Source organism: Drosophila subobscura, chromosome U (assembly GCF_008121235.1).
Source record: "Drosophila subobscura isolate 14011-0131.10 chromosome U, UCBerk_Dsub_1.0, whole genome shotgun sequence".
In the NCBI taxonomy this organism is placed as follows: Eukaryota; Metazoa; Arthropoda; class Insecta; order Diptera; family Drosophilidae; genus Drosophila; species Drosophila subobscura.
This window is the reverse complement of record NC_048534.1, coordinates 7537881-7565192: the sequence shown is the minus strand read 5'-3', so window position 1 is coordinate 7565192 and position 27312 is coordinate 7537881. Positions and strand designations below refer to the sequence as shown.

The 27312-nt window shown below is 34.9% G+C and overlaps 5 protein-coding genes across 7 annotated transcripts; 2 read left to right on the top strand and 3 right to left on the bottom strand.

Moving 5' to 3' along the window:
* The first annotated feature begins 300 nt into the window (after window positions 1-300).
* Window positions 301-3339, top strand: LOC117902276 (coiled-coil domain-containing protein 40). The gene is made up of 6 exons (XM_034813544.1): window positions 301-1130; window positions 1189-1331; window positions 1430-1989; window positions 2045-2189; window positions 2264-2472; window positions 2534-3339. Exons 1-6 carry the CDS (start codon window positions 316-318, stop codon window positions 3335-3337), a joined length of 2676 nt encoding a protein of 891 aa, XP_034669435.1. The 5' UTR covers window positions 301-315; the 3' UTR covers window positions 3338-3339.
* Window positions 3340-3566: 227 nt separating this feature from the next.
* On the bottom strand, window positions 3567-7756 carry LOC117902278 (4F2 cell-surface antigen heavy chain-like). 3 transcript variants are annotated; one of them, XM_034813547.1, is made up of 4 exons: window positions 7627-7756; window positions 6345-6702; window positions 5321-5378; window positions 3567-5251 (listed from the first exon to the last, which is right to left on the bottom strand). In XM_034813547.1, exons 3-4 carry the CDS (start codon window positions 5374-5376, stop codon window positions 4105-4107), a joined length of 1203 nt encoding a protein of 400 aa, XP_034669438.1. In that variant the 5' UTR covers window positions 5377-5378; window positions 6345-6702; window positions 7627-7756; the 3' UTR covers window positions 3567-4104. The 3 variants fall into 3 exon arrangements, with proteins under 3 accessions (XP_034669438.1, XP_034669437.1, XP_034669439.1); XM_034813546.1 differs by having other exon boundaries at window positions 3961-5251; window positions 5321-5487; XM_034813548.1 differs by lacking the exon at window positions 5321-5378 and having other exon boundaries at window positions 4142-5251.
* A 1246-nt stretch (window positions 7757-9002) lies between these two features.
* Window positions 9003-12283, bottom strand: LOC117902281 (cystathionine gamma-lyase). The gene is made up of 6 exons (XM_034813553.1): window positions 12074-12283; window positions 10589-10785; window positions 10383-10473; window positions 9971-10241; window positions 9584-9911; window positions 9003-9392 (listed from the first exon to the last, which is right to left on the bottom strand). Exons 1-6 carry the CDS (start codon window positions 12215-12217, stop codon window positions 9242-9244), a joined length of 1182 nt encoding a protein of 393 aa, XP_034669444.1. The 5' UTR covers window positions 12218-12283; the 3' UTR covers window positions 9003-9241.
* Window positions 12284-13339: 1056 nt separating this feature from the next.
* On the top strand, window positions 13340-16297 carry LOC117902282 (mitogen-activated protein kinase ERK-A). Its single transcript, XM_034813554.1, has 8 exons — window positions 13340-13497; window positions 13672-13850; window positions 14888-15014; window positions 15084-15194; window positions 15324-15458; window positions 15522-15806; window positions 15862-16050; window positions 16131-16297. The coding sequence occupies exons 2-8, from the start codon at window positions 13693-13695 to the stop codon at window positions 16254-16256; spliced, it is 1131 nt and encodes a 376-aa protein (XP_034669445.1). The 5' UTR covers window positions 13340-13497; window positions 13672-13692; the 3' UTR covers window positions 16257-16297.
* A 3292-nt stretch (window positions 16298-19589) lies between these two features.
* On the bottom strand, window positions 19590-26280 carry LOC117902277 (protein argonaute-3). Its single transcript, XM_034813545.1, has 8 exons — window positions 26155-26280; window positions 23745-24132; window positions 22188-23599; window positions 21914-22097; window positions 21587-21752; window positions 21206-21335; window positions 20741-20989; window positions 19590-20391 (listed from the first exon to the last, which is right to left on the bottom strand). The coding sequence occupies exons 2-8, from the start codon at window positions 24127-24129 to the stop codon at window positions 20305-20307; spliced, it is 2613 nt and encodes an 870-aa protein (XP_034669436.1). The 5' UTR covers window positions 24130-24132; window positions 26155-26280; the 3' UTR covers window positions 19590-20304.
* Window positions 26281-27312: the final 1032 nt, after the last annotated feature.

The window sequence follows — 27312 nt, the reverse complement described above, 5'->3', positions numbered from 1 at the left end:
ATACTGATCAAGAATATATAATAAATATATTTTATACAGACGGAACCGTTTCCTTCTGTGTGTTGTAGCAGCCAGCTTTTAGCAACAGAAAATGTAAATATATTTTGGTATATTTGTAAGGACTAGACAGTATATTTAATCGATAACTCTGCGGTCACATTGTTACCAACCTTAAATTACCAAAAACCTTGGCAACCGTTGAATTTGCTGTTGCTGTTATATTTGTCAAACATTTTGTCAATGACGAAGTAGAATTTTAAATATTTACAAGCGCATGCATACATTTTTCTGAAAGGAAATATATATTTTACTAGAATGTCGGACACCGAAGACTTGGACTCGTGCGATTTTGCCAACATTTCGGACCTGGATCCTCATGGGGCTCCAGAGCCGGAACAATTGGCTATTCTTCCTCCAAATCATCCGCTTCTGTCCAAGTTTCAACGGTCATTGAAAGATCACCTGTTACGTACTAAACAAAAGTTAGAAAATGAAATTGCTGAAATTAGGTACCAAGTGAAAGCAAAGGAGCAACGACGGGAAGATCATGGCGTAACATTATACGATATTCAACAAAAAATGGGTTTTCAAGAGGAACAAATTAAAGAAATATCTGCAGAAATCGATGTGCACGTACAAAGCCGGCAAGTCGAAGAATTAGCTGTAAACAGTGTTAAACAGAATTACGAAGAAAAAGAAGAGCTAACTAGATCTCAAAAAGCATTATATCAAGAAAGAATGGTGGAACTAGAAGATCTGCAAAGCCTGGGTAGTAATATAAAAAAATGGGCCTTTGATGTAGAAGATGAAGTGAAAAATGCTAAACGTATTGTTAGCAGAGATGCTCAATTACAAAGACAGTTATCTCAGGAGAAGCGGAAATCCGACATTCTATTTTATCGCTTGGATATGGAAGTAAAAAAAAGAGAAAATGAGCTACAGTCAATTTGTGATGAAGAAAAGGCAATGAAGGATGTTGTAAGCATTTTAAATATGAGTATTGCTGACGCCAACACTGATCTGGAGGTATTACAAAATGAGCACAAGCGCCTCACTCAAGCATGGAGCGAAGTCATTGTGGCAATACAACTAAGAGATAAAATATTATTTCAAGTTCAGGACAATATGAGGTAAGGACAAACAATTATAATCCAACTACAAAACATTAAAGTTTAAATATATTATTAGAAAACATAGAGGATCAATAAAGCTTAATCTGGCCGGCATTGAGGCAATTAAGAAACAAATTGCAAAGGAAATGGAACTTAATAGAAAACTTGAATCTTTTAAACAAAGGTTAACTGACGATACTAACGTTTTGCGTCGGAACTGTAAGTTTTATTTAATTTACGCTCTAATTTCCCGGTACTCGAAGAGTAAAAGGGAATGTATTACCTAGTTTTATTTTTAATTCTAAAAATATTTTCAGGCCAAGAAGAAAACGAAAAGCTGTTTCGATTACAAGCAAAGCTGGATGAGTTACCAGACTTCTTAGTTCGCACTGAAGCCGACTTACACGAAGCAGTGCGTGATGGAAGCAGACTTTTATCTGAAATTCGGAAACTTGACTACACGCTGGACAAATATCACCAAACAAAATTTCGAACTGAGGAAGCAATATTAAAGTTGGCGCAAGATCAACTGGTAGCGGATAAGGCCACTGTCTACCGACTGAAATTATTAAATAAGTCGCAAGAACGTCGTCGAAGTATAGATTTATCGTTATCAAAAGTTCAGAGTCAATTGGCGTCCTCTATGCTCGACGTGGAAAAGCTTAGAAGTCAAGTTTTAAAGACCAAAAGCCAAAATGAAGTTATTACACAGAGTTTAAACGAAGCGGAGCTTGAGTCTAGCACTCTTGAGGCAGATCTAAACAAAATGCACTCTAAAATTGAAGTAAAAATGAAATTGTTTGAAAAAGTCAGCAACAAAATAGAAACAATGCAGAAGTTATTTGGTGAAGCTTCCGGTAATCCTACTGAACTGAAGGTAACCTATATTAAAATGCATACAATTTCTTTCTATAACAACTTACCTACTCTAGATAAAACAAATTGAAAAAACAATTCACACTGCTGAGTCGCAAATCCGAGAGCACCAACAATTTTGGATAATGCTGCAGAATCATTTTGTGAATTTGTCACAAAAAAGAAACGACCAGCTTAATGAAATTCAAGTCACCCGCAAACGTAAGTAAAAGTTCTGCATAAATAATATCTAAAATATAGAAAGTACGTGTAACGATAATTATTTTATTTTGCAGAATTGTCTATTATAAAACAGAAATCCCTTAAAATTGACCAGGAGCTGGAGACTTCCGAAAATAAAACTAAAGATTTGTATTTGTATATACAGAAATATACATCGAAGTTAGAATTGCTGAACGAAAAAATATACAAAAAGAGAATAAACCATGATATGAAGGAGACTGAGTTTGAGCACGAGCAGAATGAGCTCAGCCAAAAACTAAAGGTATGCCTATGCGCCCCAATTTATTCATTTATTGTAAAAACTAATTTTTTCTTTTGATCAGGATGCCGAGCTTGGAATATTAAAGTTGGAGGGAGTGATCTCTGAACTACGAAACACAATTGAACTCCATAAAGACTTGGTGATAGAGAACCACAGAGAAGCGTTATCCTGGGAATCAAAATATAAATTACTTGAAGAAACAATTCGATGGTCAAAGACAGAGAGCTCTTTGAATAGTGAAAAAGGCGTAATGAAAACTGAAATTCATCGCATGAATATAAGGTATATTCAACTGAAGCGAGCACAGGAAAAGCTGGTTCAAGATTTAGAACATTGCGTTATGCACCGTGAACAAATATTTGTTAACGCAACTATTAAAGAACATGTAAAGGCAAAAGTAATAAAACTTCAAACCGCCTCTCAAACTCAAGTACGACTTGATGAACTTCGCAATAGAGCAACGCTAATACATAACGAAATAGCATTTCTATCAGAAACTCGTTTAACCGACGATGTCAATAAGATTGAACGCATGATTTATATGTTGAGAAGAATTCAATCAGACCTAAATAACATAATCGAAGATGATGCCAATATCAGAACTCAAATAGAAAATGCTCATTTGTCCAAGCACGCGAATTTAGAAAAAATTATTCGAAAACAGACTCGTGCTAAGGCTTATCGAAGGCTTAAGCAAATAAAGTCAATTCAAAGCTCCGTTCGCTCGGAGATGGCAGTTGAGCAGCTCTCCCAAAAACAATCAGATATGAACAGCAAGCTAATGGAATTAGTTCAAAATCTGATGATAGACTACCCAACAAAAATAATATTCTTTACAAAAATTAATCAAATCCTAAAGGAATAAGAGGCAACAAAAATATATTTTTAATTTAAATTAGTAGTAAGATGCAACAATATGTTTAAAAATATAGATTTTATATTTTTCAGAGTAGTGAATGTTTATGGATAGTTATTGATGTTTATGTTTTATTGATAGCATAAAATTAACGATTTTGACTCAAGTACCGCCGAGCCATTTCTTAGGGTTTGGAAACTAAAATTCTGATAAAACGAAGATGATTTGTATGAACCGATACGAGCTACAGAAGTGCGTAGGCATAGTTTAAGACAGGACCTCTGGTGCGTTTCTTTTGTACCTGTGTGATTCGGCGGTGAAGTCCGATAAACATCTCCTGCAGCTTTCAAGGAGGACGATCTCATTTGCATGCTAGTGGTTGTAGACAGTGGTAGTCCCAACGAAGAGCAGGTTTTAACACCCTCTCAATAACTAGTCGGCATAATACTAGTTTCGCTGCCGTTGGAAATATAATTGAGCAATAATTGAGAAGTATAAAAGAGCAGACATCAGCTAATCGTATCTGTAACTATGACAGCTGGAAAATGTCATCAATCAAACATTTTTGAAAGATTAGTACAAAGACTCCCTTCTCAGTCTTCACAAGCTAGGGAAGTTGTCCGAGAAGGATTGCAAAGTAGAGGAAATTCGCGGCGATAAAGTAATCTAATTTCTACATAGTTTATCGTTGGGTTTGGTTTATTTTTGAAATCTTAGCTGAAATTAACAATTTTTGGAAAAGACTAGACTTGCAAACAAATTAAATATGATGAGTTTTACTTATCCAATTTAACAACAATTGTATCAAAGGGATCTATTTTAAAATGCTTGAAAAATATTTTATCTGTTTCATCAGTGAGCATTCGAGTGCCACTATAAAATGTCGACGTCAAGTCTAAGGTAATATTATTGTGTCCTAGGTTTGTAACAGATGCAAAGGAGTTTCTTCGTGGGTAGTTTCGGACGATAATAAGTGTGTCTTCCTTGATATTTCTTATTAAGGTATTTTGAGTATTACTATTTGACTTACAAATGGCACTTTCATATAAAGCGGGGGAACGCTTCCGCAAAGATATCATGTTGCTTACAATTTTAGAGCCATCAGGTTGCTTAGACACTCTTATATTGTTATATTCTTCTCCACTAATTACATCCTTATACATTATATTTGGTGTACCTGGCAGCATAAGCTGCATTATAGTGACAGCTGTTGCTAAATTCGAATTAATATAATCTCGATCCCGCTGATACTTTAATGGGAAATCAACAATCGACCAGTGTATCCAAGTTTTTTGTTCGGCTGGCGGCATGTTTACTAATACATTTTCTATGCGCTTCGTAATTTTCTTCGTGCCACCTTCCAGGTCTAGGCAAACGTCAACAAGATCAATATGTTGATGAATTTCTGTTAATAATGCAGTTGGTTTTCCTTTTAAGACATTCTCGTTTATTATCAGAATTTTATTGGTGCCAACTATCCTCTTCCAAATTGCTAAGTATTTAAGAAGCTCCAAATCGTTTGAAAGCAAATCAAGTCCTTTTAAATAAAAACCGCTCACTCCATTGTCAACCATCGAACTTATTGTTCTTGTAATTTGATTATAGACTATTTCTTGGTTGCTGTGGGTATTAACAAATATTGTATCTAATGGGATGTCTAGGAGCAGAGCTATATTCCGAGATTTAAAGGTATCGATTAAACTTTTTAACTGGGATACAGATCCAATTTCAGGATCTATGTGAAGTATCGATGTGACATTATCGTTTCCTGGTAGAAAAATAGAATTTAGTCTCACTGCTGCTACACCTAACGAGGAAAGGTAATCAACGCGGTTGTTTAAGTCATTAATATCACTAGCTCCTTTGTACTCCGAATCCTGAAATCTTATTTCGTAGAATACACCTCCACGGTACCATGTTGTTCTGTAAAACGAAACGGAATCATAATTAATACGTATTTACATATTTAATTATAAGTATGTAACAGCTTACTTTGGATTGCAAGATTTTGGCATAGTCGATATTTTTGCAACAACTATGGAGCACATTGCAAAAATAGCAGCGGCAAAAACAAAGAAAGTTAATTTCCGAATTAGCGGCCAGTTCCATGATACAAATGCGGGAGCGTCTTTCGATTTTTTTCCAATGAAATGGGTATCCTAAATTAATGAGAAAGAATATTATATTTTTATTTAAACGTACAAATTAATTGATGTGTGTAATTTATACGAAAATTGAAAATAAACTTCAATATTGGGATATCACAGCAGTCATGACTATAACTGAAAGTTATACCACCGAAATTAATTCGAAATTTGAATGCTGGGTAAGGGAACGAGCTTGGTGATTAAAAAATTAATCAAAAATATTATCGAAAGTCATTTTTTAAGACAAGTTCAGTGCCACGCACTTCTATTATTACAGCAATGCCAAATTAATTAAAAGCGTTCAACTTTCTCGTGGTATATCATCGTCAATGGGCAACGACCAGGCAATGACTACATTTGAGAAGACAATTTTTTCCACACAAACAAATCCACAAACCGTCGAGCTAATTTATTTCGGATGAAGGCGGAATGATATAAAATAATTGTTCACTCAATTGCTGTATGTGTACATTTTGGAAGGGAAAGTATGAACATTTAAAAAGCAATTGAAAACGAGACGGGACGTTTGCAAGAAGAGAAGAATTAAGCAGCCGGTTATCAAAGGGAACATAACACTAGAGAGCAATTGAAATAATGACGGGGATGCCAGTCAAGAATGGTGATTGATGAGAGATTGGGGCTGGGGAATGGACAAAAACAGCGGGGCAGTCCGCGAAAGATATCAGAGCGTAGTTTGAGTCATTATTTGTGGCATGATTTGTAAACTAACCAATGTCCTGGTTATTATAATAAGAGGAAGGTGGACGCTTGTCAAAATTTGGCAACATTTTATCATACAATTTAGCTAGTTACAAAATGAAATAGTGTTTAGGGAAGTCGTGAGTGAAAATAAAATTGAAATAAATTACCTCTTGTGTGTTAATATTGTTATTTTGTAGATGTTGATAGCTTCCATTATGGTATAGGTTGTTGGTAGTGGATTCCTGGACGTCGATTGCTATCCCGCTACTACTATCTGTAGAGCTTGATTCTGCCTTCCCATCTAAACTGATTTGTGACGTGGTTCCGTCTATATTCATATGATTTGGGCTCAGTGGATGTGCTATGGGACCTGACATTCGACTTGAGAGTAAAGGACAAAAAGCAGCCTCTTCCTCTGGCAAAAAGGTCGATGTTGATGGTGATTCTAGAAGAGTTTGGGGCAGCTTGACATCAAGAAATGTAGATTCTGTTGGTACTCCCATTTTGTTCATATTATAGATGATACTGAAAAACATGTAAAAAGAACGTATGTATAGTTAATGTTTACTGTTGAGGGCACCAGCGCTGTTAGCAATACACGGGTAACGACGATTAAAATTCTTGCCAACAGTGGAGTGACTGTTCGCTCGCTCTCGAGGTACTCGCAGACGATCTACACGTTTCTCGAACTTGTTTTCTTGAACCATTGCGGGAACCACGCTTTCTCTCATTTTATTTTTTTGCCCGCTCAATTTGATTTCTTTTTATCTTCGTAATTTAGTAGAAGTGTTTTTTACAGAATCCAAAAAAGCAAGTTTTTACTCAATTATGATTTCTTTCTTTCCTTACTCTCGACTAGAATGGGTCCATAACATACTGCCCAAGCTTCAATAGGATTTTAGCCAATGATTCTAAACCACATAACAAAAATGTGCTCTGGTTGACGGATTTGCAGTTGTTCCCCCGTAAGATTTCGTTGAGATACCGATCCAGGACATCAGTACATTAACCGTTAGGTTAACCGTTAACTAGGGTGATAAGAGTGTACGAATATGTGTGCCTACTGTATGTCATTTATGTGGTCGGAGACAACATCCTAAAGTTTAGATTCTAAACACATCAACGACCTCCACACATTTAATGTACATACATAAGTACATACATATGTATATTTAATGTATCCCTAAACTCTTTGATATTTTGTCCATATTCCTATATTTTCCTAAGCAAAGTAAAGATATTTTAAAGATTTGAGTTGCATGCAGGGATTCATATTTTGTGAGCACATATGTACATATGTACAGACGTTGAGATATATACTTCAGTATGTAAGAACAAACACATATGTATGTACACATAAGCTATGTAAATATGTACATATAGTATATTTTAGGTATATGTAGAATCTACATTGTAGATACAGAAATGTGTAAAATTATAAATACTTACACTATATTTAATGAATTTACTATGAATATCCACACTGAATTTCATTCAAATATGAGATGACTTAAAACATCGACAATCCCCGAAAAAAAAATATTATTAATAGTTTATAATATATAATATGTACATATGGTAAAACAGAAAATATCGATAAGAAAATAGCGGCCCTTTGCACACTGAGCACATCATCGCGGAACGCTGGAAATGTTTGACAGATGTGAAAACATGATTCACACTGGACCCATCTCCAATCCATGTCAAAACAGATGAGTATTTTTAAATACCTATGCGGAAATTTTGTCTTGGCTGTCGTCAACAGCAACATATTTCCTTGCAAAAGTTAATAAGTCTCCACGAGAAAGATGTTTTGTTTTGTTTACTTTGCGAAAAATTGAAAAAAGTTAAATTATTAAATAAAATATGGATGCAAGTAGGAAATGTTGTCTTTGGTAAATTAACCTTGCATGCAGATTTCTTTAATATCGCACTGGTACATGTGTATTTCACTCGCAAAATCTGCGTTGTGCAGTGTCGGCTCTGGCCAAGCAAAACCAGCGTTTCGAAGGCACCAGGATCGGGTTAGGACGTACTCAGCACACCAATGCGTAGAGTGGTGTCTCGTACCACCGAGAACACCGCACTTCGGTGGACTGTGGTGGCAGCAGTCAAAGTGGCCAAACAACGTCGGAAATGCCAAGCTTCACGCGGACAAGATGCGCACCCGCCCGATCGAGGCAGAGGAAACCCTCAACTCCAGACTAATCGCGTCTCACGGCAACAATGCCAGCGATGGAGAAGCGCTAACGCCAGGCCACTCCTTTCGCTGCCGCCCGAATTTGTGAAAGACGCCAGATTCAGTAGGGGGAGCATCGAATACTTAAATGCTTTCAGCGATCAAGCAGCAGCTTTGGCAGGGCTAGTTCATGGACTACCTGGGTAGCCTGACAGGATACCTGGTGCTCGTCTCGAGGATAGCACTCCACCATAGAACTGGACCACAAGGCGAGTGGTAACAACAACAACCAGAGACGATAGGGAGATTGAGCGTGACAGAGTGTGCGATCGTCCGCAGAGAATAATCACGCGATTCACAAACTGGAGAAACTGCCAACACCCATATGCTTGAAACACCAAAGGCCTTCAACGCGGCCGGAATGTTGGAACAGGACTTTAACAGAAAATTCCTTGTAACTTGATTGGGGTGTCCGAATTTTCCTACTTACTACCACCTGCTTTGTATTATAAGGGTGCCACTGCTTTTTGTGCCCGCTTTTAATATCTGCTGTGTCCTTTAGTTAATTGTTCTGCGCCATGACTGCTTAACCCTCTTGGCTAAGCCAGTTTTTTGTCTACGACAGTTAGATACATAAAAACTACAATTTTATTGATTTCATCATTTAATTGATATATTTGGATTTAAGACAGCCGGATGATTCATTTAACTATTAACTGTAAAAGAAAATTTGTAAATTGAATTTGAAATTCCGCGAACAAATGAAATGCTTCACAAAATGCACTTTATCTAATTTGGGTGCTAGGAGGCTTATAGCCTCCGTAACTGGACTTAATCCGATCATGCACAAATCAAAAATATACATTTTTGTATTCTCCGAGTACGTTAGATTTTGGATGCAACTTCAAGGGCCTGACGCAAGTCATTTATCAAATCATCGGCATCCTCAAGACCAACCGAAAGTCGAATAAGTCCATCAGTGATTCCTAATGTTTTCCTGTCTTCCGCTGGAACAGATGCATGCGTCATTACGGATCTAAGGAAATAAAATGCAGAGCAAACACAAAGGTTATTCAAGATATTCATTTGCTAGGACTATTGAATGTTAAAATGATTTAGAAAACTAATTAGTCATCGGATACTGATATTTTACTATCTTATATCTTTTCAATTGTTCAATGTACTTATTTCATTTACGTATTTTCGTACTTATTTCGTATTACTTACGGCAATTCGGCCAAGCTTTCGTATCCTCCGAGACTCTCAGCTAATGTAAAGACTTGTAGAGCTTTTAAAAATGCGCTAGACTGCTTTAATTCCCCTTTAATATAAAAGGAAAACACTCCGCTGTATCCATAGGTTTGCTTAAGCGCGATTTGGTGCTGAGGGTGAGAAGGTAAAGCGGGGTGCAGAACTTTTTCTACAAACTCATGTGTTTCCAGATACTTTGCTATTTTAATGGCATTGTGTTGATGTTGCTTCATTCGGAGTGAAAGAGTTTTAAGACTACGATTCACTTGGTAACAGTCGAATGGGGACGGAACAATGCCAATAGCTGAAAATAAGATTATTTTTATATACTTCAAACAATTTTTCTACAATATGTTGACGTACCATTTTGCAAAAACTTCAGGCTGCCATGAAGCTTATCACAATTCATGGTGATTCCACCCATTACCACATCAGTATGCCCATTCATGTATTTGGTAAGTGAATAACAAACCAAATCGGCACCCAATTCAAGAGGCCTTTGGAAATATGAGGTCAAGAACGTATTGTCCACTGCTAATATTAAATCTTCTCTGATTCCATGGCACATAGTTGCTATTTCCTTTATATCCGCAACTTTAATTAAAGGATTGGTCGGAGTTTCGATCCATATCAGCTAAATGAAAATTTAAAGAATTATTAAAACATGAAATTTTGAAACAAACATGATTCAGTGTGTTAACACATGAGTCTTCATATAATATGAGAACCATATCAAAAACCACATCAAAAACATGATACCAGTGTCCATACATACCTTTGTACCAGGTTGAATTGCAGCTTTCAATTTTTCCAAGTTTGTTGGATCCACAAATGTGGCAGTTATTCCCAAGCGTGAGGCTACTTGTCTGAAATATTTAACAAGATATTGCACATTTAATGCTTTCAGTCATGTATTAAGAATCGGTCAAGCCGTTTAGGATGTTACACATTGTATACATTTGTATCTAAATGTAGTGTTACCTCACAAGTCGATTTGTTCCACCATACACATCATCGCCGAGAATAATGTGATCTCCACTACTCAGCATTGTCAACACAGCAGTTGTCGCTCCGAGTCCAGAAGAAAATGTAAGGCCATACTTTGCATTGTCAAGCGCAGCCAAGCAGGTCTCCAAAACGTTCCTTGTAGGGTTACCACTTCTCGAATACTCATATCCCTACAAAATAAATTAAAGAATATATTTTGAGATATATTGAAAAAGACTTTTAGCATTTTGTACGGTTTGCCGCTAGCCTAAAGCTATATTTTGAAAACAAGAAAACAGTTTCAACAGTTTTCAATAGAAGAAAATATATGAAAAATGTTTCTCCAGCGTACATAAGATTAATTAAAATATAAGCCGGTACATAGCAACCAGTCCTAAAGACAGGAGGCCTGGCACACGTCCAGCGACTTAATAATGCCCGATACTGATACTGTATTTATCAACTAATATTTCGGTTTTAACCCATGGGTTAAATGACAAACAAAATTTGCAGGTTATCTTGCGGTCAATAACAACACAATAAGAGTGATAGACGAAGCGTTCGAAAATATTTAAATTAGCCTAATCATCATCAGAAAACGAGGAGGAACGTTGTGAGACGCTTTCGTACGCGTCACAGCTTGTATACCCGCACTCCGTCAGATATGCATACAATATGTAAATACATTCATACATATGTAAATATGTACATGTGTAGGATATGAAAAAATATATTGCAAAATTTTTGTATTAAAATAAAAATTTTTTATAAAAGTGAATCTTGTTCCATGATGACTCTCATTAATACCGTTTAGATACTACATACATGCATACATAAGTTCATATGTACATACATACATACATACATACATATTTAATAACAAGTAATTCACTTGTACGTGAGCCGGGGCAACCGGCGCCTTTTCCCACATGTACCGTGCCGAGTCGTTTTGTACATATGTATGTACATACATATACTTATGAATAAGTTAAGCTAAGTTATCAAATAATAACAAATAACAATATGTATAATTTATATATGAGTGTGTATATATTTATGTATGTATAATACCGGTATGTATGTGTGTACATTTATGATTCTTTTACAGACTTTTAACGATTGCGATCGTGACACTGCATCCCAACATATGTATGTATGTACATACATACATTTTGTACAATCATAAATATGTACATACCTACATTGTATTTACATACATGAAATGTTTTCAAAAATCTAAAACTTTCCTACGGTACATACATATGTATGTAGATATACATATAAAAAGATATCGAACTATGTATGCATACATGTACATACATATGTATGTAATTGTGTATTGTACATTGATAAATATACTAATCCAAAATTGTAGATTTATACATAAACTCATATGCGCATGTGTATGTACATACATATGTATGTACGTATTGAGGAAATATCAACAATATACATATGTAAATCAAATTTCTTTCTTACCCTGTGCTCACCCGGCGCATCTTGTTTAAAAGTGGTACTTAAGGATATTGGGGGTATTACGCAAGCGCTCTTCCATTGTTCAGGACTCTGTCCTGCGTGAATGGCTTTTGTATCAAAACCACTTGGCTGAATTTTAAAACTCATAATTAGAGACTGATAGGCAACTGACACGTTATGCGTTTAGGCGTGATTTGATTTAAATGAACACGATCTGCAAAAGAAATCACGTAGGGTTGTACAAATCATATATGTATGTATGTATATGTGTAGTTCACAATTGTTCTCAATTTCAGAATCTTCTAAAAATGAATATCGTTCCAGCTCTAATCGCTATCGGTTTTGTGTTCTCAATTCCTGGTGAAATTGAAAGCTAAATTACCATAGGGAACCTTAGTAAAAAAAATATATTATATTCTTACGCGGATAATTTTAACAGAACATGAATTTAACATCTTGGAGTTTTAAATTGGTCTTATTTAAACACGAATTATGGATTGGTGTTCAAGTTATACTGATACCCATTACCTCTACCTTAGCAGAAATCTGCGTTTGAATTGATCTCCTCGAAAACCACTTCTATACTTGTCCCGTGCGAAGTCTCGAATATAATAGTTTCTTTGGAATATTTTGAATATATGTATGTACGTTTTATATTCTCTTATTTCCTGGGCAATCGTCCACAAAATAGGAGTGCCAAATCACTGCCAAACACATCAGAACACTGTCAGCATAAGGGGCCTAAAACTTCAAAATCTGTGATGGCAGGAGCGTATTTGCGTGGATACCGAAAAAACTCGCACGTATACATGGAGAAAAAAAGAGCGTTTAGAGGAACAAAAGGATCAAAAGGAGCACTGAATAGCAGCCAATCATTTTCCAAACTGACTAAATGCATTTTTGCAATGAAAGATTTCTTTGCCTTCAAAGTGGTCCTGATCATTGTTATTCATGTCCAGCAACATGATTAGTTTGAGTAAGAAACTATTCTGCTGCTGATTTACACTCAATACCATTGCTAATTTATTAATAATCATTTATATATGAGAAGAAAAAAAAAAACATAAACAGCACTGCTTTTTGCATGTATGTATGCTAGTGTGAACCGGTGTTTCACATCTTTCAAATCTTCCCAACGTTCCCTACTATTGTTGACAAACTCTAACATTCAAAATTAGTGCTAGCAGGGCTAGTCAGGCCCATAAATGCTATTGGGTTCGTCAAAAATATCGATAGTTTTAAATTGAAAATAAATTGGAACACCCATAAAAAATTTCAATAAAGCATTAAATTAGAATAAGTGAATTTACAAATATTGTTGGTGTAGTGAAAAAGTGCTACAAATATAGTTGAGACTTTCTTGATGCAAATTACATTTACTTGCCTCCACATATTTTAACAATACAGAGTCTCCTAAATATTGAAAGGTAATGCAACTCGTGTTCCCGATATACATTTGTATGTACATATGTATGTGTGTATATGCATACAATACATATTTGTTCAAGTTTGAGAGCAATTAGTTCACGGTAAATTGTGTTGTCTTTTTATTTGTTGAATGAAATTTGTGCTAAAATAATTGTATACGTTATATTTTTCAGAAAAACATTGTACTCTTGAAAATGGCGGAAGCAAATGCTGCTGGAGCAAGTGCTGAAGGTGCAGTGGCTTTGCAGGCCCCGCACCCTAATGCCGAATTAATAAGGGGTCAAATTTTTGAAGTGGGTCCCAGATACACCAAATTAGCTTACATTGGCGAAGGAGCTTACGGCATGGTGGTGTGAGTAAATTAAAATATTTTTATCAAGATGTACGTACATTTACGTTTCGTATGTACATATCTTAGCATGTATACATTTTTAAATCTTCAACAAAATGAAAAATGGATGGTCTAAAAAGTTTAAAAAGTTTGTTTAAAAAGGATTGAAAAAATCATGGATAGTTTAGGCACTTGAATATCTTTAAAAATTAGTCAATCCTTGTGATAGCCATTTCTGACCGTTCGTCCGTCCGTCCGTCTTGTTTGACGCCTCATTCTTATAGACTATAAGAGCTAGAGACACCAAAATTTGTATGATGACTAATGTGATATCACACGGAATCAAGTTCGTTTCAAAATTTAGCCAATCCCCCTTTCGACACCATAAAGTGCGAAATCTCTCACATCTAAAATTTTGAAGATAAGAGAAAACTAAAAACGCAGTTTCGTAAAAATGGCCATACCTATCAGATCCACGAGTAAGGGTCCGATTGGATCATTATTATAGAATTTCGAAATTCATGTCCAGTGCCTTCCCACCACCCATCACAGCAGCTTTGTTTATTCTTTCGCATACCATCTCGCTCGCATACTCTGCCTCGTGCAGTATGCTGCCCAGCTGGAGGGGGGCGTGCTAAAAGGGCGTGTTGGTGGGAGAAGTGATTTAGATGCGTGTGTACACATGTACTGACTGAGTCCTGGATATAAAAGTTGTGACGTGTTCGAACGTGTCTCACAACATTCCTCCTCTTTTTTTATCTCAGAACGTTAACAGCACCAGGCATCAGACACACCAGGTCACACGGTCGTAATAACCACCTTGGCGAACCGCGGCAAGATGAACAGAGACCAACAGGTTCCTATATATAGCCCATAGGTTTTTTAAATTAAATACATACATCAAATTTACTACTCGTCTGAGCCACATTACCACTTCCTTATTCCTTATTACTATGGAGAATAGAAGTCGCATCATCACCTACCTCCCACCTGAAACGCTGAAGGGTCGTGAAAAATAACGGTACCTTTAATTCGATTTGTTTTATTTATATTTACAGCTCTGCGGATGACACGATAACAAACCAAAGAGTTGCAATTAAAAAAATTTCGCCGTTTGAACACCAAACGTATTGTCAAAGAACTCTGAGAGAGATAACAATTCTGACCCGGTTTAAACATGAAAACGTAACTCAATTTCTTTTTATTTGTTTTTTATCAAATCATTCATTTATATTGGTATTAACATATTTTTAGATAATTGATATACGAGACATCTTGCGTGTAGATAGCATAGAACAGATGAGAGATGTTTATATAGTACAGTGTTTAATGGAGACTGATTTGTATAAACTACTTAAAACACAGGTATGTACGCCAGCTACCCAATTTATACCCAATAAAATATACACGGCTCGGCCGAGTTTTATAATTTTGGTTGCATATTAAGTAGGTATGCGAATAGGTCTTAACATATTTGGTTCTTTATCATTTCAGAGGCTCAGTAATGACCATATCTGCTACTTCCTATATCAAATATTGCGAGGATTAAAGTACATTCATTCAGCAAATGTCTTACATCGGGATTTAAAGCCAAGCAATCTATTGTTGAATAAGACATGTGATTTAAAAGTATGTATTTTTCAACTTACTCATTTAACCTCTTTACTGGATTTGATAAAAAATCATCCATAGATATGCGATTTTGGACTAGCCCGAATTGCAGATCCTGAGCACGATCACACTGGGTTTCTAACAGAATATGTTGCCACTCGGTGGTATCGCGCACCTGAAATTATGCTCAATTCCAAGGGATACACAAAATCTATTGATATCTGGTCCGTTGGATGCATTTTGGCTGAAATGTTAAGTAATCGACCAATATTCCCTGGAAAACATTATCTGGACCAACTTAATCATATTCTTGGTGTCTTGGGATCTCCATCACGTGAAGATTTAGAGTGCATTATCAATGAAAAGGCATGTGAACCTCTTACTTTTATGTTAAAATATCGTAAAACTCTTTGGATTTCAGGCACGCAACTATTTAGAGTCTTTGCCTTTTAAGCCAAATGTTCCATGGTCGAGACTTTTCCCAAATGCCGATCCTTTAGCTTTAGATCTACTGGGAAAAATGTTGACATTTAATCCGCACAAACGAATTCCAGTTGAAGAAGCCCTTGCGCATCCCTACTTAGAGCAGTATTATGATCCTGGAGATGAGGTACTATGAATGGTAGAGGATTTAATAGCCAAATAGCGTACTTATCTGTTTTTTCCATTTTATTTTAATTTTTTGACTAGCCTGTTGCTGAAGTACCGTTTCGTATAAATATGGAAAATGATGATATATCCCGAGACGCCTTGAAGTCATTGATTTTCGAAGAAACTTTGAAATTTAAAGAACGACAACCAGAACAAGCAATTTAAAAAAAAAACAAGTTTTTTATAATAAAAATCACACTTTTATATTTTTTTTAGTTGTTTTAAGTAAAACTAAATCCATTTATAAATTTGCAATTACTTTTTATCATTTTAATGGGTAATATTTTGTAAGACAACTGGCTGTAATAATTTGTAATGTAATTTATAACTGATAACTACACAATTAAAAATTACATTTCTATGTGGAGAATAAATTCTAAACAATGTTTCCTTATTATTTTAATACCCTTGCACAGAAAGCTTTCCCAACTCTGCTCAGTATAAAATTATCTTTATGTTATATATGTATATCAGCATTCGAATCAGTATTTCTTAGTAACATCCTTAAATCTGTTTATACGAAAAGTTCTCGTAGGCTATATCGGTATTCGCCGAATAATGCCAATCGATTGTTAGACATAACCATAAGGAAACATATTGATCGAACGAAAGGCACGAGGTATATGAGTTAAATTAAACCCATGCCCTAATCATTAATATTTAACTGTAGCAACTGATTAGTTGGACTTGCTCATTTTAAATCTGTGTTCATCTAACACACTTTGACCATCTAAATTGGGAATTATTTTTAAATTTGACCAATCAAATTTACTTTTCTTTAATTAAATATTTTAATTTAATTTAAAATCGTTTCAAATTCAAGCTGCACAGGTTCTTTTGTCTAATAACTAATAATATGAGCACTAAAATCACTAATATGGTGAATCTAATCGTCCTATAGGGATGATTTATTTATTTATTTCCTTAAATGATCGAACCAAATATTTGTAGTCTAAATGTGTTGCTTGTTGGTACCTAACTTGTTGAACCTTGTATACGTATAATGAAAATCCACATAATAATTAGGGAATTAATGTGCAAAGGTATTAAAATCTGAGGTCAAATTAAAAACAAAATCAAACTTTCACAGTAATTTTCGAAGTGCATAAGTACATAATCATTGAATATACCCGGTACTCAAAGAGTTTGTGCAAAAGAACACTTTTCGTACCCCTGTCTGTCTGTCCGTCCTGATGAGCGCCTGGTACTCCGAGACTTTTTGACAAATGTAGGCTGATCCAATATTAAAAATTCAGCAAAAACCATTAGGTCACAGATATGAGTACCAGGAGGTATAAAAGGTGAGATGCTCCGAGTTTTTACTTGCATGTTTTCTGCCTTCCACTTTGTCAGTAAATGTTTAAAACAATCGCGAGGATTATATGTAGGCTGGGGGCGTGACTGGATTATGTTTATTTTAACTCTATCGTGCGTTAAAAATAATGAAAACTAAATAAGTGGTTTATACTTTATACAATGTTGCTGTTATAATCTTCTCTTGTTCAATGATGTAACTTTGACATGTGCAACCACATTTCATAGTGGCTAAAATTCCATTTAATTATATTTCAGAGACCAGTGAATGAAATAAAACGTTTAAAAATGTTTATTGAGATATTTATATTTTCATTTATACATTTATCAGAGAATTAACATTATGCGCCAATTATTGTGAGTTAATGCGTTAAAAGTAACATAAGATGATAAAAACATATGAATGTTTCTAAAATTTCTTTACTAAGATATATTATGTATGTGTACTTCATTATATTCCCAGCTTAGATGGAAGTATTTCAAAAACTTGAATCGTGACTTACAGCTTTTTGGATATTAAAGTTGATTAGGTCAAATTATGCGGGTTAACTAAGTAATAACTTTATGTAAGAAAATAGACCTAAAGATAATATTTAATACTTATTCCATTTTTAATTTCAAAAAAAGAAAAGTTTTAAAATAGGGTATCAAATGTCATTCTATTCAATTTGTTTTTAATAATTAATGTGTGATTGGTTTCAAAGAGACCAGACAAGGTTTTAAGTTATTGAAAGATATATGATATAAGAAAAATGTTTTATCGAACATTTATAAAAATGGAGATGAAATTAGGCACATGTAATTATATCTAATTAACTTGGATTGAAAAGTATATACACGAATTAATCTTGTTTGTCTCTAATGATGCCATTAACTGTTTTCGTACATAAATGTACGTTTTTTCATAACTAAAATTTCATCACAACTAAATTAACTCCTTTGGTAATTGGTAATTTTAACGAATTTTTACACAATTACCAAGATATTTCATAAGGAACACATTGCACTTAGTTTTTCGTTCGAAGCCTTGTCGTACTCTTACGCAATTTATATTTTTTCGTCTCCGACTGGATCATGAAACATCTTGGTATTGTATCGTATTTTGTAATACTCTAATTGTTTTGGTTTAGTCGGGAAAAAATAGTTCAAATGCGGATATAATTTATATGTGGAAGAAATTTGCTATTTTGTCAAAACTTATAAAATACAACAAATTAGTATTATAAATTTATTATAGTTGGGGTTCTGAATTTTGACTATCGGTGTATTAATCAATTTATTTCAATGAATACCTATAAAAAAGAACAAATTTGTAATGAAAATAACTTTGTTTATGCGAAACTAGTATGTATGTATGTATGTATCGACATTTTTATTGTTGATAGATGTCCCACATTTACATTTGTATGTATGTACGTTCCATGTACTTGTTAAAATTGTTATTCACTTTCATCGACTAAAAGCAACCGAAAATAGGAATACCTTTCTATAGAGTTTAGTTATTCATAAATTTTGAAGTCTTATATCAATTACAGTAAATAATTGTAATGACAAAATAAATGTTCATATAACGTGTAATATTTTACAAGCCTCACTAATGCGTTTTTTTTTTATAAAATAAACGTGTATAACAAACAAAAATGTTTGTCCTTCGTATGGTTACTACGATTGAAAACAGGTCGAAAATGGAATTGTAACAAGGTAGTAACATAATATTTCTCTATTCAGTTATCGTATATCGGCCCCTATCCAGTGACTCCGTTTAAAAACTTAAGTTTATATTCCATTTATTATATACTTATTGCAGGGCTCGGCACGGCCCTATCTATTGGGTATAGGACAAGGCTCTGCCGCTCACGTACACGCGTATTACAGTGATTCGCACCAATACCAATATGGTGAAATGTTCCGTTTTGCGTGCGTTTTCACACACAAACGCAAAAACAACTCATTAATTGTATGGGTGCCGAGCCTTGACTTAATGGGTACTGAAAGTCTCTCGAGATAGTTGTGTTTTAAACCAGAAAATACTGGGGGGTCATCGGAGCTGCTTGATCTGTTCATACGAATCCAGCCATTCTTCCTAAGAACTTTTCCAAAAGAGAAGTCGGGTCAAGATATTATAGGTTTGAGCTACAAAAACTAGCAGCTAAAACACACTCTTTAGATTTCATATACAAGGTATTAAATTCGACATAGTCACCGACTGTAATTTATTTATTTAAACAAAAAAGAGCTAAATAGCGAGATGGTCACTTAAATTAAAAAAATATTATTTTAATCTCGTAGACAGATCTATAGAGATTGAGACCCATGATTGTCAAAATACGAGGCGTATCGTATCGTGTCGAAAGGACACGATTTTTTCTCGAGGAACCACACAAACTTTTTCGGAAAGGAATGGAGCTTAGAAATGGTCCGAAATTATTTTGTTTTTCTATGGCAGAATTTTTTTTTTTTAATTAAGGTAGCGTATCCAAACACTTTGTGTTTTTGGCTAAGATTATGATTATTGTGTGAAATTTTGTACATTTTGACTGAAAACAGAATAAACAAAAAAAAAACGTTTGTTTTTAATTCTTTAAAACAAAGTTCTGCATTGAAAACAAAAACCATAATTCTTTCAAAGAAGTTGGTAAGGTTTTTTTAGGAAAAAAAAGTTCGATTTCGTTGAGTAGTGTATTAGAAGCATAGACTTTATGCCATTAGGTGCTTTACAAAATAGCCAACAGCATTGACAGTTTAAATGAAAAATATAGAAGCTGCAAAGCGGCTTGAGAAATTAAGAGCGACACCAGTTATGGTTCAAGCGAGCAAACACGTGCCTTCCACACTTCCTATATGACTAATATTAATTATAACAATATTTTAATTATTAATTTTTAACGTATTCGACCATTTATAAATAAAACAGTTTCTCCGATAAGGTATCTGCCACATTCCTCTGAATACTTTGTCCAACTAGGTACGCCAACTTATGAGCATACTGAAAATACAAAAAAAATAATGTTAGCAGTGACCTTCAAAAGATTGTGATAGCTTTATATAATTGATTTTTTTTGTTTCCTAAATTTTGTTCAGAACACAACCTAAAATCCGTATAAAATAAAGTCTGAAATATAAATATAAATATCATAAATTGCTGTATAATCGCAACTGCTAAGGGTAGCTCCAGCAGTTCGCATCGAGTCATTCGAAATCACAAACGAGGAGACAACAAATTAGTTACATTCTTTCGATGATACTTAAGATGATTAGCCATTCAGTCGGTGGACAAACAGATTTTATAAATATTAATAATTACAAGTATTGCGGCAGATTAAATTAAAACTTACCATACAACACGCCGGAATCCTGACAGTTCCGGGCCAATTATAATATAAGAAACACAGCTTATAGCTTAGTTTTTGAATTATATCCGGTCCATATTTAGCATCATCTTGTAATACGACAAAATGAGTTGGGGTGACTGTACCCTGTCGAACCATTTGGGAAACCAAGAAGAAATCATACATATGCGCTCTAGTTATGTGTTTATCTACTAAGGTTCCGGGCAAAGGATTGTCAAATTGATTTCCACTTTCCTAAAAACAAAAGGAAAATTGTGTGTCAAACTTTAAAGATTTAATCGGTTTGAATTTGGTATACCCACTACTCTAAGAGTAAATAGGGTAAATGTTAGGCCTAAAAGCAACTTAAGTCAGATTCATAAAAAGAAACCTTGGTATAAAACGCATTAAATAATTTAAAAAGTAAAATAATATAATATTAGCAAAGTTAAAATAGTATCAGTAGCTTACCGAAAAAATACGAGTATTAATGCGCTTTTGAACTACGATAAATGTAATTTTTATACGACCACCAACAGCTGCAAATTGCGGAATTTCGTATCTAGAGCACGTACTGAGTTGACCATCACCAACGCCATCTCTGAAAACGAAGAATAATATATCAAAATGTATTCTGTTCACAAACCCAAACAAAATAAATAAAATAAATACGTAAATGTTTGATATATTGAAAAGTCTATTGACTTTTCGGTCGGTTGAAAAGTCTCCAACTTTATATCAAATAAATAATATATATTTGATATAAAGTTGGAGACTTTTCAATGAATTTCCACATCTTTGTAAGAGTATTCCCAAGAGCATACTTACCCATTAGTGAAGTTTTTTTATTACCTGTAAATAATTACGTTATCTGGACGACAGCCATTTCGCTTTTCATATATTTTCAGAGCCGCTTCAAAGGATGATGTTAAGCCATTAACAATTTCCTCATTCTTTGTTTGTACGACAGCTTTGCTATACCATTGTGTATATGAAGCGTTAAGAGATGCAACAAAAGCTGGAAAATATAAACAAAATGCTCTTTATAAAACTCAGAAACCGTGCTAGCTACGAGACTTTTCCCTTCTAGGCACTACGGCATTCGCATATGTGTTTTATTTGTCTACTCTGAATACATTAAAGATCAAAGTTTAAAGCGTTTTATTTGTAGACACTTACCGGCAACAGAATTTCCCTTATTAGAAGGGTCGTGATACGAATCAATACCACAAATCATTACATTTTTAAATGGAATTTTAACTGTCCATAAGGAACCTCCCATTTTGCAGTTCATTTGTAATACAACTTTCTGGACAACAGATCGATTTTTTTGCTCATTAGCTAATGTCCTTGCATTTATAACCTGAAATTATTAATAAATGTTACATATATGAACTAATATCTGGTTTTCTTCTTGAGGCAGCTTTAAAACTTTGTGTGTAAATAGGCTTACCTGTGATGGTACAGGTAACTCTGAGCAGCAAATCTTTTTTATGGCAGCATATCGATCATCTCTACTATTCGGGCATATACAGACAACAATTTGTGTTTCTTTTGAGATATTCCGACGTAAAGCGTCGATAAAAGCATCAATACGATCTTGATCTAATGAAATTATCGTTGGTTTAGAAATATTCATTCCGAGTGGCCGGCAACACTGTTTCATGTTATCCAGTAACGACATAGCGGCTCGAAAATCATTTTTAAAATGTATTATTATCCAATTGTTCAGGTGAATGGCTTCTAGCATTTCACTTTTAACAGCATCTTTGCAAAACTCAGCATTTTGTCCGGCTGAAACAGCTTTTTTGGCAAAGTAAATTTGTTCCGGATCAAACTGACGCCCTTTCAGATTGTTGTAGTTTCTAGAAAGCGCGAGTCCCCAACGGTCAAGAATTTCTCGTGCCGCTGGAGTGTTCGTAACATTATCATAGAACTTGTCGAGTGCTAGTTTCCTTTGATTTGGAGAGACTCTTGTATACGTAGCGATTTCACGCATAAGTTTATTATCAGAGCGAACTTCATCACGAAGCCCTGTGAGATAACAGAGTTCAGGAATTAAGCGAAATTCTATGTTTTCTGCATCCTCTGGAGTTCCTCGTACCTTTTTTATGCTCACAAGTAATGGTTGATTAATGTCTTTAATGTTTATATTATGGTATTGCTTATAATATTGCAAGTAACTCGTAGGTTCGTTTTTTCTGTGAAATACAGATTGAGGACTTTGATCGAAACAAACTTCGCTTATTTTATAAGTGCGATTATTATATCTTGTTAAAACAATATTTCCAATTAAGGTTTTTTTAGCAAGTTCTTGATAACTGCTTGAGTTTTGTTGGTATATTTCGATTAGCATATCCAAGACGGTTTTCTGACAAAGAATACGATGAGATACGTCACAGCAGAGCATTAAGCCTCCTTCCAATTCATCAACAGCTGTTACATATCCCGGCCAAACTTCTAACTTTGCCAGCGGGATAACTTTGGGACGTGTGGGATCGTACTGCTTTCGATCGAATCTAACATAATTTAATGTTTTCATAATACGATCAAATAAAATGTTATACAAGTGTAAGCAATTCTTGTAAGGCTCCTTTTTTTTAAACAAAATCCGTATCTCTACCTCCGTATCCATGGTTTTGGATACAAAAACGGTCATCTGGTTTTCTAACAAAATTGGTAAATACAAAGTATTGCCATCGAAAGTTTTTGTTCCTCCGAGCTTATCCATATGTTCATTTAAATATTTAACTCTTAAATGAACCGAATCCACAGCGGGGAGAAATCTAACTTCATAATGATACACTCCTTTATTTTCGTCAGTTTTTAGTTCAATGTAGTTACATGATAACATAACAGAGGAACCTAAAAAATAATAATATTAGTGGGTTATCTTTCATGTTTTTAATTTTCCTAAGTCGCATCGACTCACACAAGACGAAACAACAGACAGAAAATAACACTCTTCGAATATCAAGTACATGTAACAAAAAGTTTAATTAAAACGTACCTTTAGATCCATGAACTACGTTCGTTCCAAAGTTGTTTAGTTTCATATTTTCCAAGCTAGAGGTGGATTCGTCGTCATTATTTGTGTCTTTCGAATGAATGGAGCAAGAAGTCGCATCATTACTTCCTCCCAATTTAGTTTCATTACTTTTAAAATGTTGTATTAACTGTGCTCGTCCACGACCGACGGATATGCCTAAGTTTTGAACAGTTTTTAATAAATCGCTTCCGATACTCTCCTGAGAATGTCGATGAATTTCTCCACTTGAAGCAGAGTGCTCAACATCAAACCCGCTGTCATTTTCATGATCTTCACTCGATGAAGAAATTTCCGAAGAGCGAGTTCTTTTACTAAATAAATTAAGCAAATTTCCGCGACCCGACATTTTCTGAAATATTGAAAAGACATTTTGATAGTGTGAGCTATTTAAAACAAAGGTAGCTGGAGCAAATCGCTTTTTCCAAATTAATTTTTGCGTATGAGTATTAGAAAAAGTCTAAATTATAGTTTTAAGGAACAATCCGAATTTGGAGGTAGGAATTCTTGATTCTCCAAAAACAACCAGCGAAACGAGGGTGAACGTTGTGAGTAGCGTTCAAAGGCATCTCAACTTTTATACCCTGTACTCAATCGGTGTATCTTGCACTATTGTTTCTGTGTGAAAATTTAGTTAATTAGCAGTTAATCTGCTGTTTGTTATATGTCATCAAGACTGATAGGTAATAATGACTTTATCGACATTGCCAGTATATTATTCCCCTATTCCCCACCGAGGCACCGCCGTGTTCTCCGTGTCCTGTAGATTTTTTGATGGGTTATGTTGTTACAATCAGAAGAACTCTTATGATTTTTTACTTGAACATTGTCGAAAAAGTTGTTTATCCGTTGTACATGCTTTTAGCGTATGTGGTCTCCAATTAATTAAACAAGTTAGATTATGTTAGATTGAGGTCGACCAGCAATTTGTTATTAGCCTCTTATGGGTCCCAAGTCACCAGGACATTAAGAGCGATTGCCCAGAAAAAGAGTTCCTTCAAAACAAGAAGGATAGTTGTATGCCAATGACCACATGTAAACTTATTATTCTAATAAACCTTCCATCCACCACATTCTTGGTGTAATTTTTATGCACAACTTGATCAAGGGGGATGTAGACAGCCGACTTGTTGGGCCGCATAAGCTTTGCGATTCCCATTAGACCCACTAGAAACATTATTCCTTCCACTTTGTAGATCGAATTATGCCTTACACGAACACTTTAGGGTTTTAATGCTCGGATTATAATTCCACTAGCTCCCTTCCTCTTTTTAAATCTATTATACTAACCTACCTCTCCCGTAGTTAGTTTCATTATATTTTTTTTGTTTCTTATTTTGTAAATTTTGCTTGCTTAGCCCTTTTATTTGTGTTTAGCTCTAATTTTCCTCGAATATTAGCCTAAAATCTATCTTTCCTACCGGTCCGACCGGTTCGGTTAATCGTGCCGCGCGACATGCGGCGGCGCCCCTCGGTCGGTTGGGCGGGAGGAAGACTGCGTTCTGCTGGGTTCCACGCGTAACAGGCTTTGGCCACTTGATGGTGCAGTCATTGCATATCAACGACCAAATAGGTGGTGCCACGATGTCGCAAAACTTGGCAAATATGGCAGCCCATAAATAGAAAGCGCACCGAAAAGTTGTGCAAGATTAGCAGGAAGAGGTGCTGCGCAGTTATACGCTCACTTACGGAACTCTGGCTAATAGGGGCCCACGCGAACAGGCTGGGTGCCTCTTATAATGATTTCTTCCGCAGCTGAGAAGGAAACAGTTTAACACCTACATTGTACATATGTATGTATGTATGTATGTATGTATGTACATACGTATGCGTATGCCCTTTATTACTGATATTTCAGAATATCCACAATCTCTCCCATAAAGATAGTAAACTTCATAAGGGATAACTGTTTACTTCATGTCTCCCACTGCGCAAAAGGGAAGATCTTCCTGTGGTACCACAACGGGCCGAAGCCGACCGACTTGATGCAATTATATAAGGAGGTCTCGTCGGCAAAAAGTCGGCCCGTAACTTTGCTGTTGATATTGTAATTCCATCAGGAGCGTGGCAGCCGCTGTAACCTAACCTAACCTAGATTTAGCTTTTATCGTGTAATTTTTGTGGTATAGCAGCAATTTGCAGGCCAGTGAGTAGTGTATCCATTTAAAGTGCCTAACTTAGAGCTTGGCGGTACACCTAAAATTTTGTTGATTATTTTATGCTATCAACATTAAAAAATTGCATCTTTATAACTGAACGTTTTAAGCTGTGTCCACATATGTAAGAATGTGCAGTTATTCTCATTAATTTAAAGCTCGAAACTCCCACAAAAAACTCTTGAGCCTCTGCCTTATACACCTAAATATATTCTTACCACGAGCAGTTACAGTTTTTTTTTGTAATACGTATGTTTATTATTTAAGCCTACCGGTACTTGCAAGTTTTGTATAGAACTAGTGTGACCGCGGAATTATCAATCAAATATCGGAAATATACCCTTGCATTTTCAAAATATACTGTAAATATACCGTGAATCTTAAATTATTTTACTCGATTTTGATTTTCTATTTCATATTACTAGCTAGTTAGGAGTCTCCCCGCTAAAACAATAATTTTATCCAATTTTTTAATCAATTCTCCACAAGAGTGGCTAGGTTTTACGACTTTCTTTTCTTGGAATGTTTCCAAATTAATTTAAAAACTAAAACGATATCCCGTAAATGAACATGATTGAAATTAACGAAATGAAACAATGAAGTCCATTTCGTATTCAAAATATCCTGAAAAGTATATAATATACCTACAATGGTCACCCTGTATAGAACTGGGGAACTAGAGATGGAAAATCGATGGGAGGATCGATGTTTGTTAGGCCACGATCGTTTAAATAGATCAAAGCATACCATACTTGATTATGTTTAAGGACTAATAGCAAAGACAATACAATTACCAAGACAGTGCACCAGGAAACAAATGGTATTTTAATTTCGGGGGTACTGTGTATTTGCTGCTGGAAATTTTCTTGCTACATAAATGGTATATGTTTCGCTCTGAGCCTAGTATGACCAGAGTGGGCAAAATGCATGCTCTCTGGGTATACTGTTTTGTGTTTGTTTATAATATAATATTCGTAAAAATTCAAATTTTGTATGATAGCAGGAGAAGTGTGCTATTTTAGTTTGAATAGGGAGCTAGGAACACAACAATGCATATAGAAAGCATCGCATTATTGTATAAGTCCGTTCCGGAGGGAAGAAATGCAATAAACGTGTGTTTTATTTCTTTATACACTGACGAGTACAAGTATGAAATGAGTGCGAAGTAAAAGATAAATTAATATTGATATGTATATAATTATTTTTAGTTCGACTACATTTATAAGTTTAAAATTGTCTTCAAGTAAATTTATTTTCTAGCCCTCTTGCGCTTGTTTCCTTCTTTGTTTAATGTTTCTGTCGACAAAAGATAGAAATATTGTTTCTTTCGCTGCGGTATTTGTAGTATTTAAAAGGCTGATTTTCTGGTATATTTT

Bases quoted from the DNA above. Each gene is read 5' to 3' on its own strand.
- LOC117902276 (XM_034813544.1), top strand. From the start codon at position 316: ATGTCGGACACCGAAGACTTGGACTCGTGCGATTTTGCCAACATTTCG. The intron at 1,332-1,429 runs GTAAGTTTTATT...AAATATTTTCAG, and splicing joins TAACGTTTTGCGTCGGAACT to GCCAAGAAGAAAACGAAAAG. The intron at 1,990-2,044 runs GTAACCTATATT...TACCTACTCTAG, and splicing joins GTAATCCTACTGAACTGAAG to ATAAAACAAATTGAAAAAAC.
- LOC117902278 (XM_034813546.1), bottom strand. From the start codon at position 6,689: ATGAACAAAATGGGAGTACCAACAGAATCTACATTTCTTGATGTCAAG. The intron at 5,488-6,344 runs GTAATTTATTTC...TCATTAATTTAG, and splicing joins ACAATATTAACACACAAGAG to GATACCCATTTCATTGGAAA. The intron at 5,252-5,320 runs GTAAGCTGTTAC...TTCGTTTTACAG, and splicing joins CCAAAATCTTGCAATCCAAA to AACAACATGGTACCGTGGAG.
- LOC117902281 (XM_034813553.1), bottom strand. From the start codon at position 12,217: ATGAGTTTTAAAATTCAGCCAAGTGGTTTTGATACAAAAGCCATTCAC. The intron at 10,786-12,073 runs GTAAGAAAGAAA...TTTATTTTGTAG, and splicing joins ATGCGCCGGGTGAGCACAGG to GGATATGAGTATTCGAGAAG. The intron at 9,912-9,970 runs GTACGTCAACAT...TCTTATTTTCAG, and splicing joins CCTGAAGTTTTTGCAAAATG to CTATTGGCATTGTTCCGTCC.
- LOC117902282 (XM_034813554.1), top strand. From the start codon at position 13,693: ATGGCGGAAGCAAATGCTGCTGGAGCAAGTGCTGAAGGTGCAGTGGCT. The intron at 15,015-15,083 runs GTAACTCAATTT...ACATATTTTTAG, and splicing joins CCCGGTTTAAACATGAAAAC to ATAATTGATATACGAGACAT. The intron at 15,195-15,323 runs GTATGTACGCCA...TTATCATTTCAG, and splicing joins ATAAACTACTTAAAACACAG to AGGCTCAGTAATGACCATAT.
- LOC117902277 (XM_034813545.1), bottom strand. From the start codon at position 24,129: ATGTCGGGTCGCGGAAATTTGCTTAATTTATTTAGTAAAAGAACTCGC. The intron at 23,600-23,744 runs GTACGTTTTAAT...ATTATTTTTTAG, and splicing joins CGTAGTTCATGGATCTAAAG to GTTCCTCTGTTATGTTATCA. The intron at 21,336-21,586 runs GTAATAAAAAAA...CTTCGTTTTCAG, and splicing joins GATAACGTAATTATTTACAG to AGATGGCGTTGGTGATGGTC.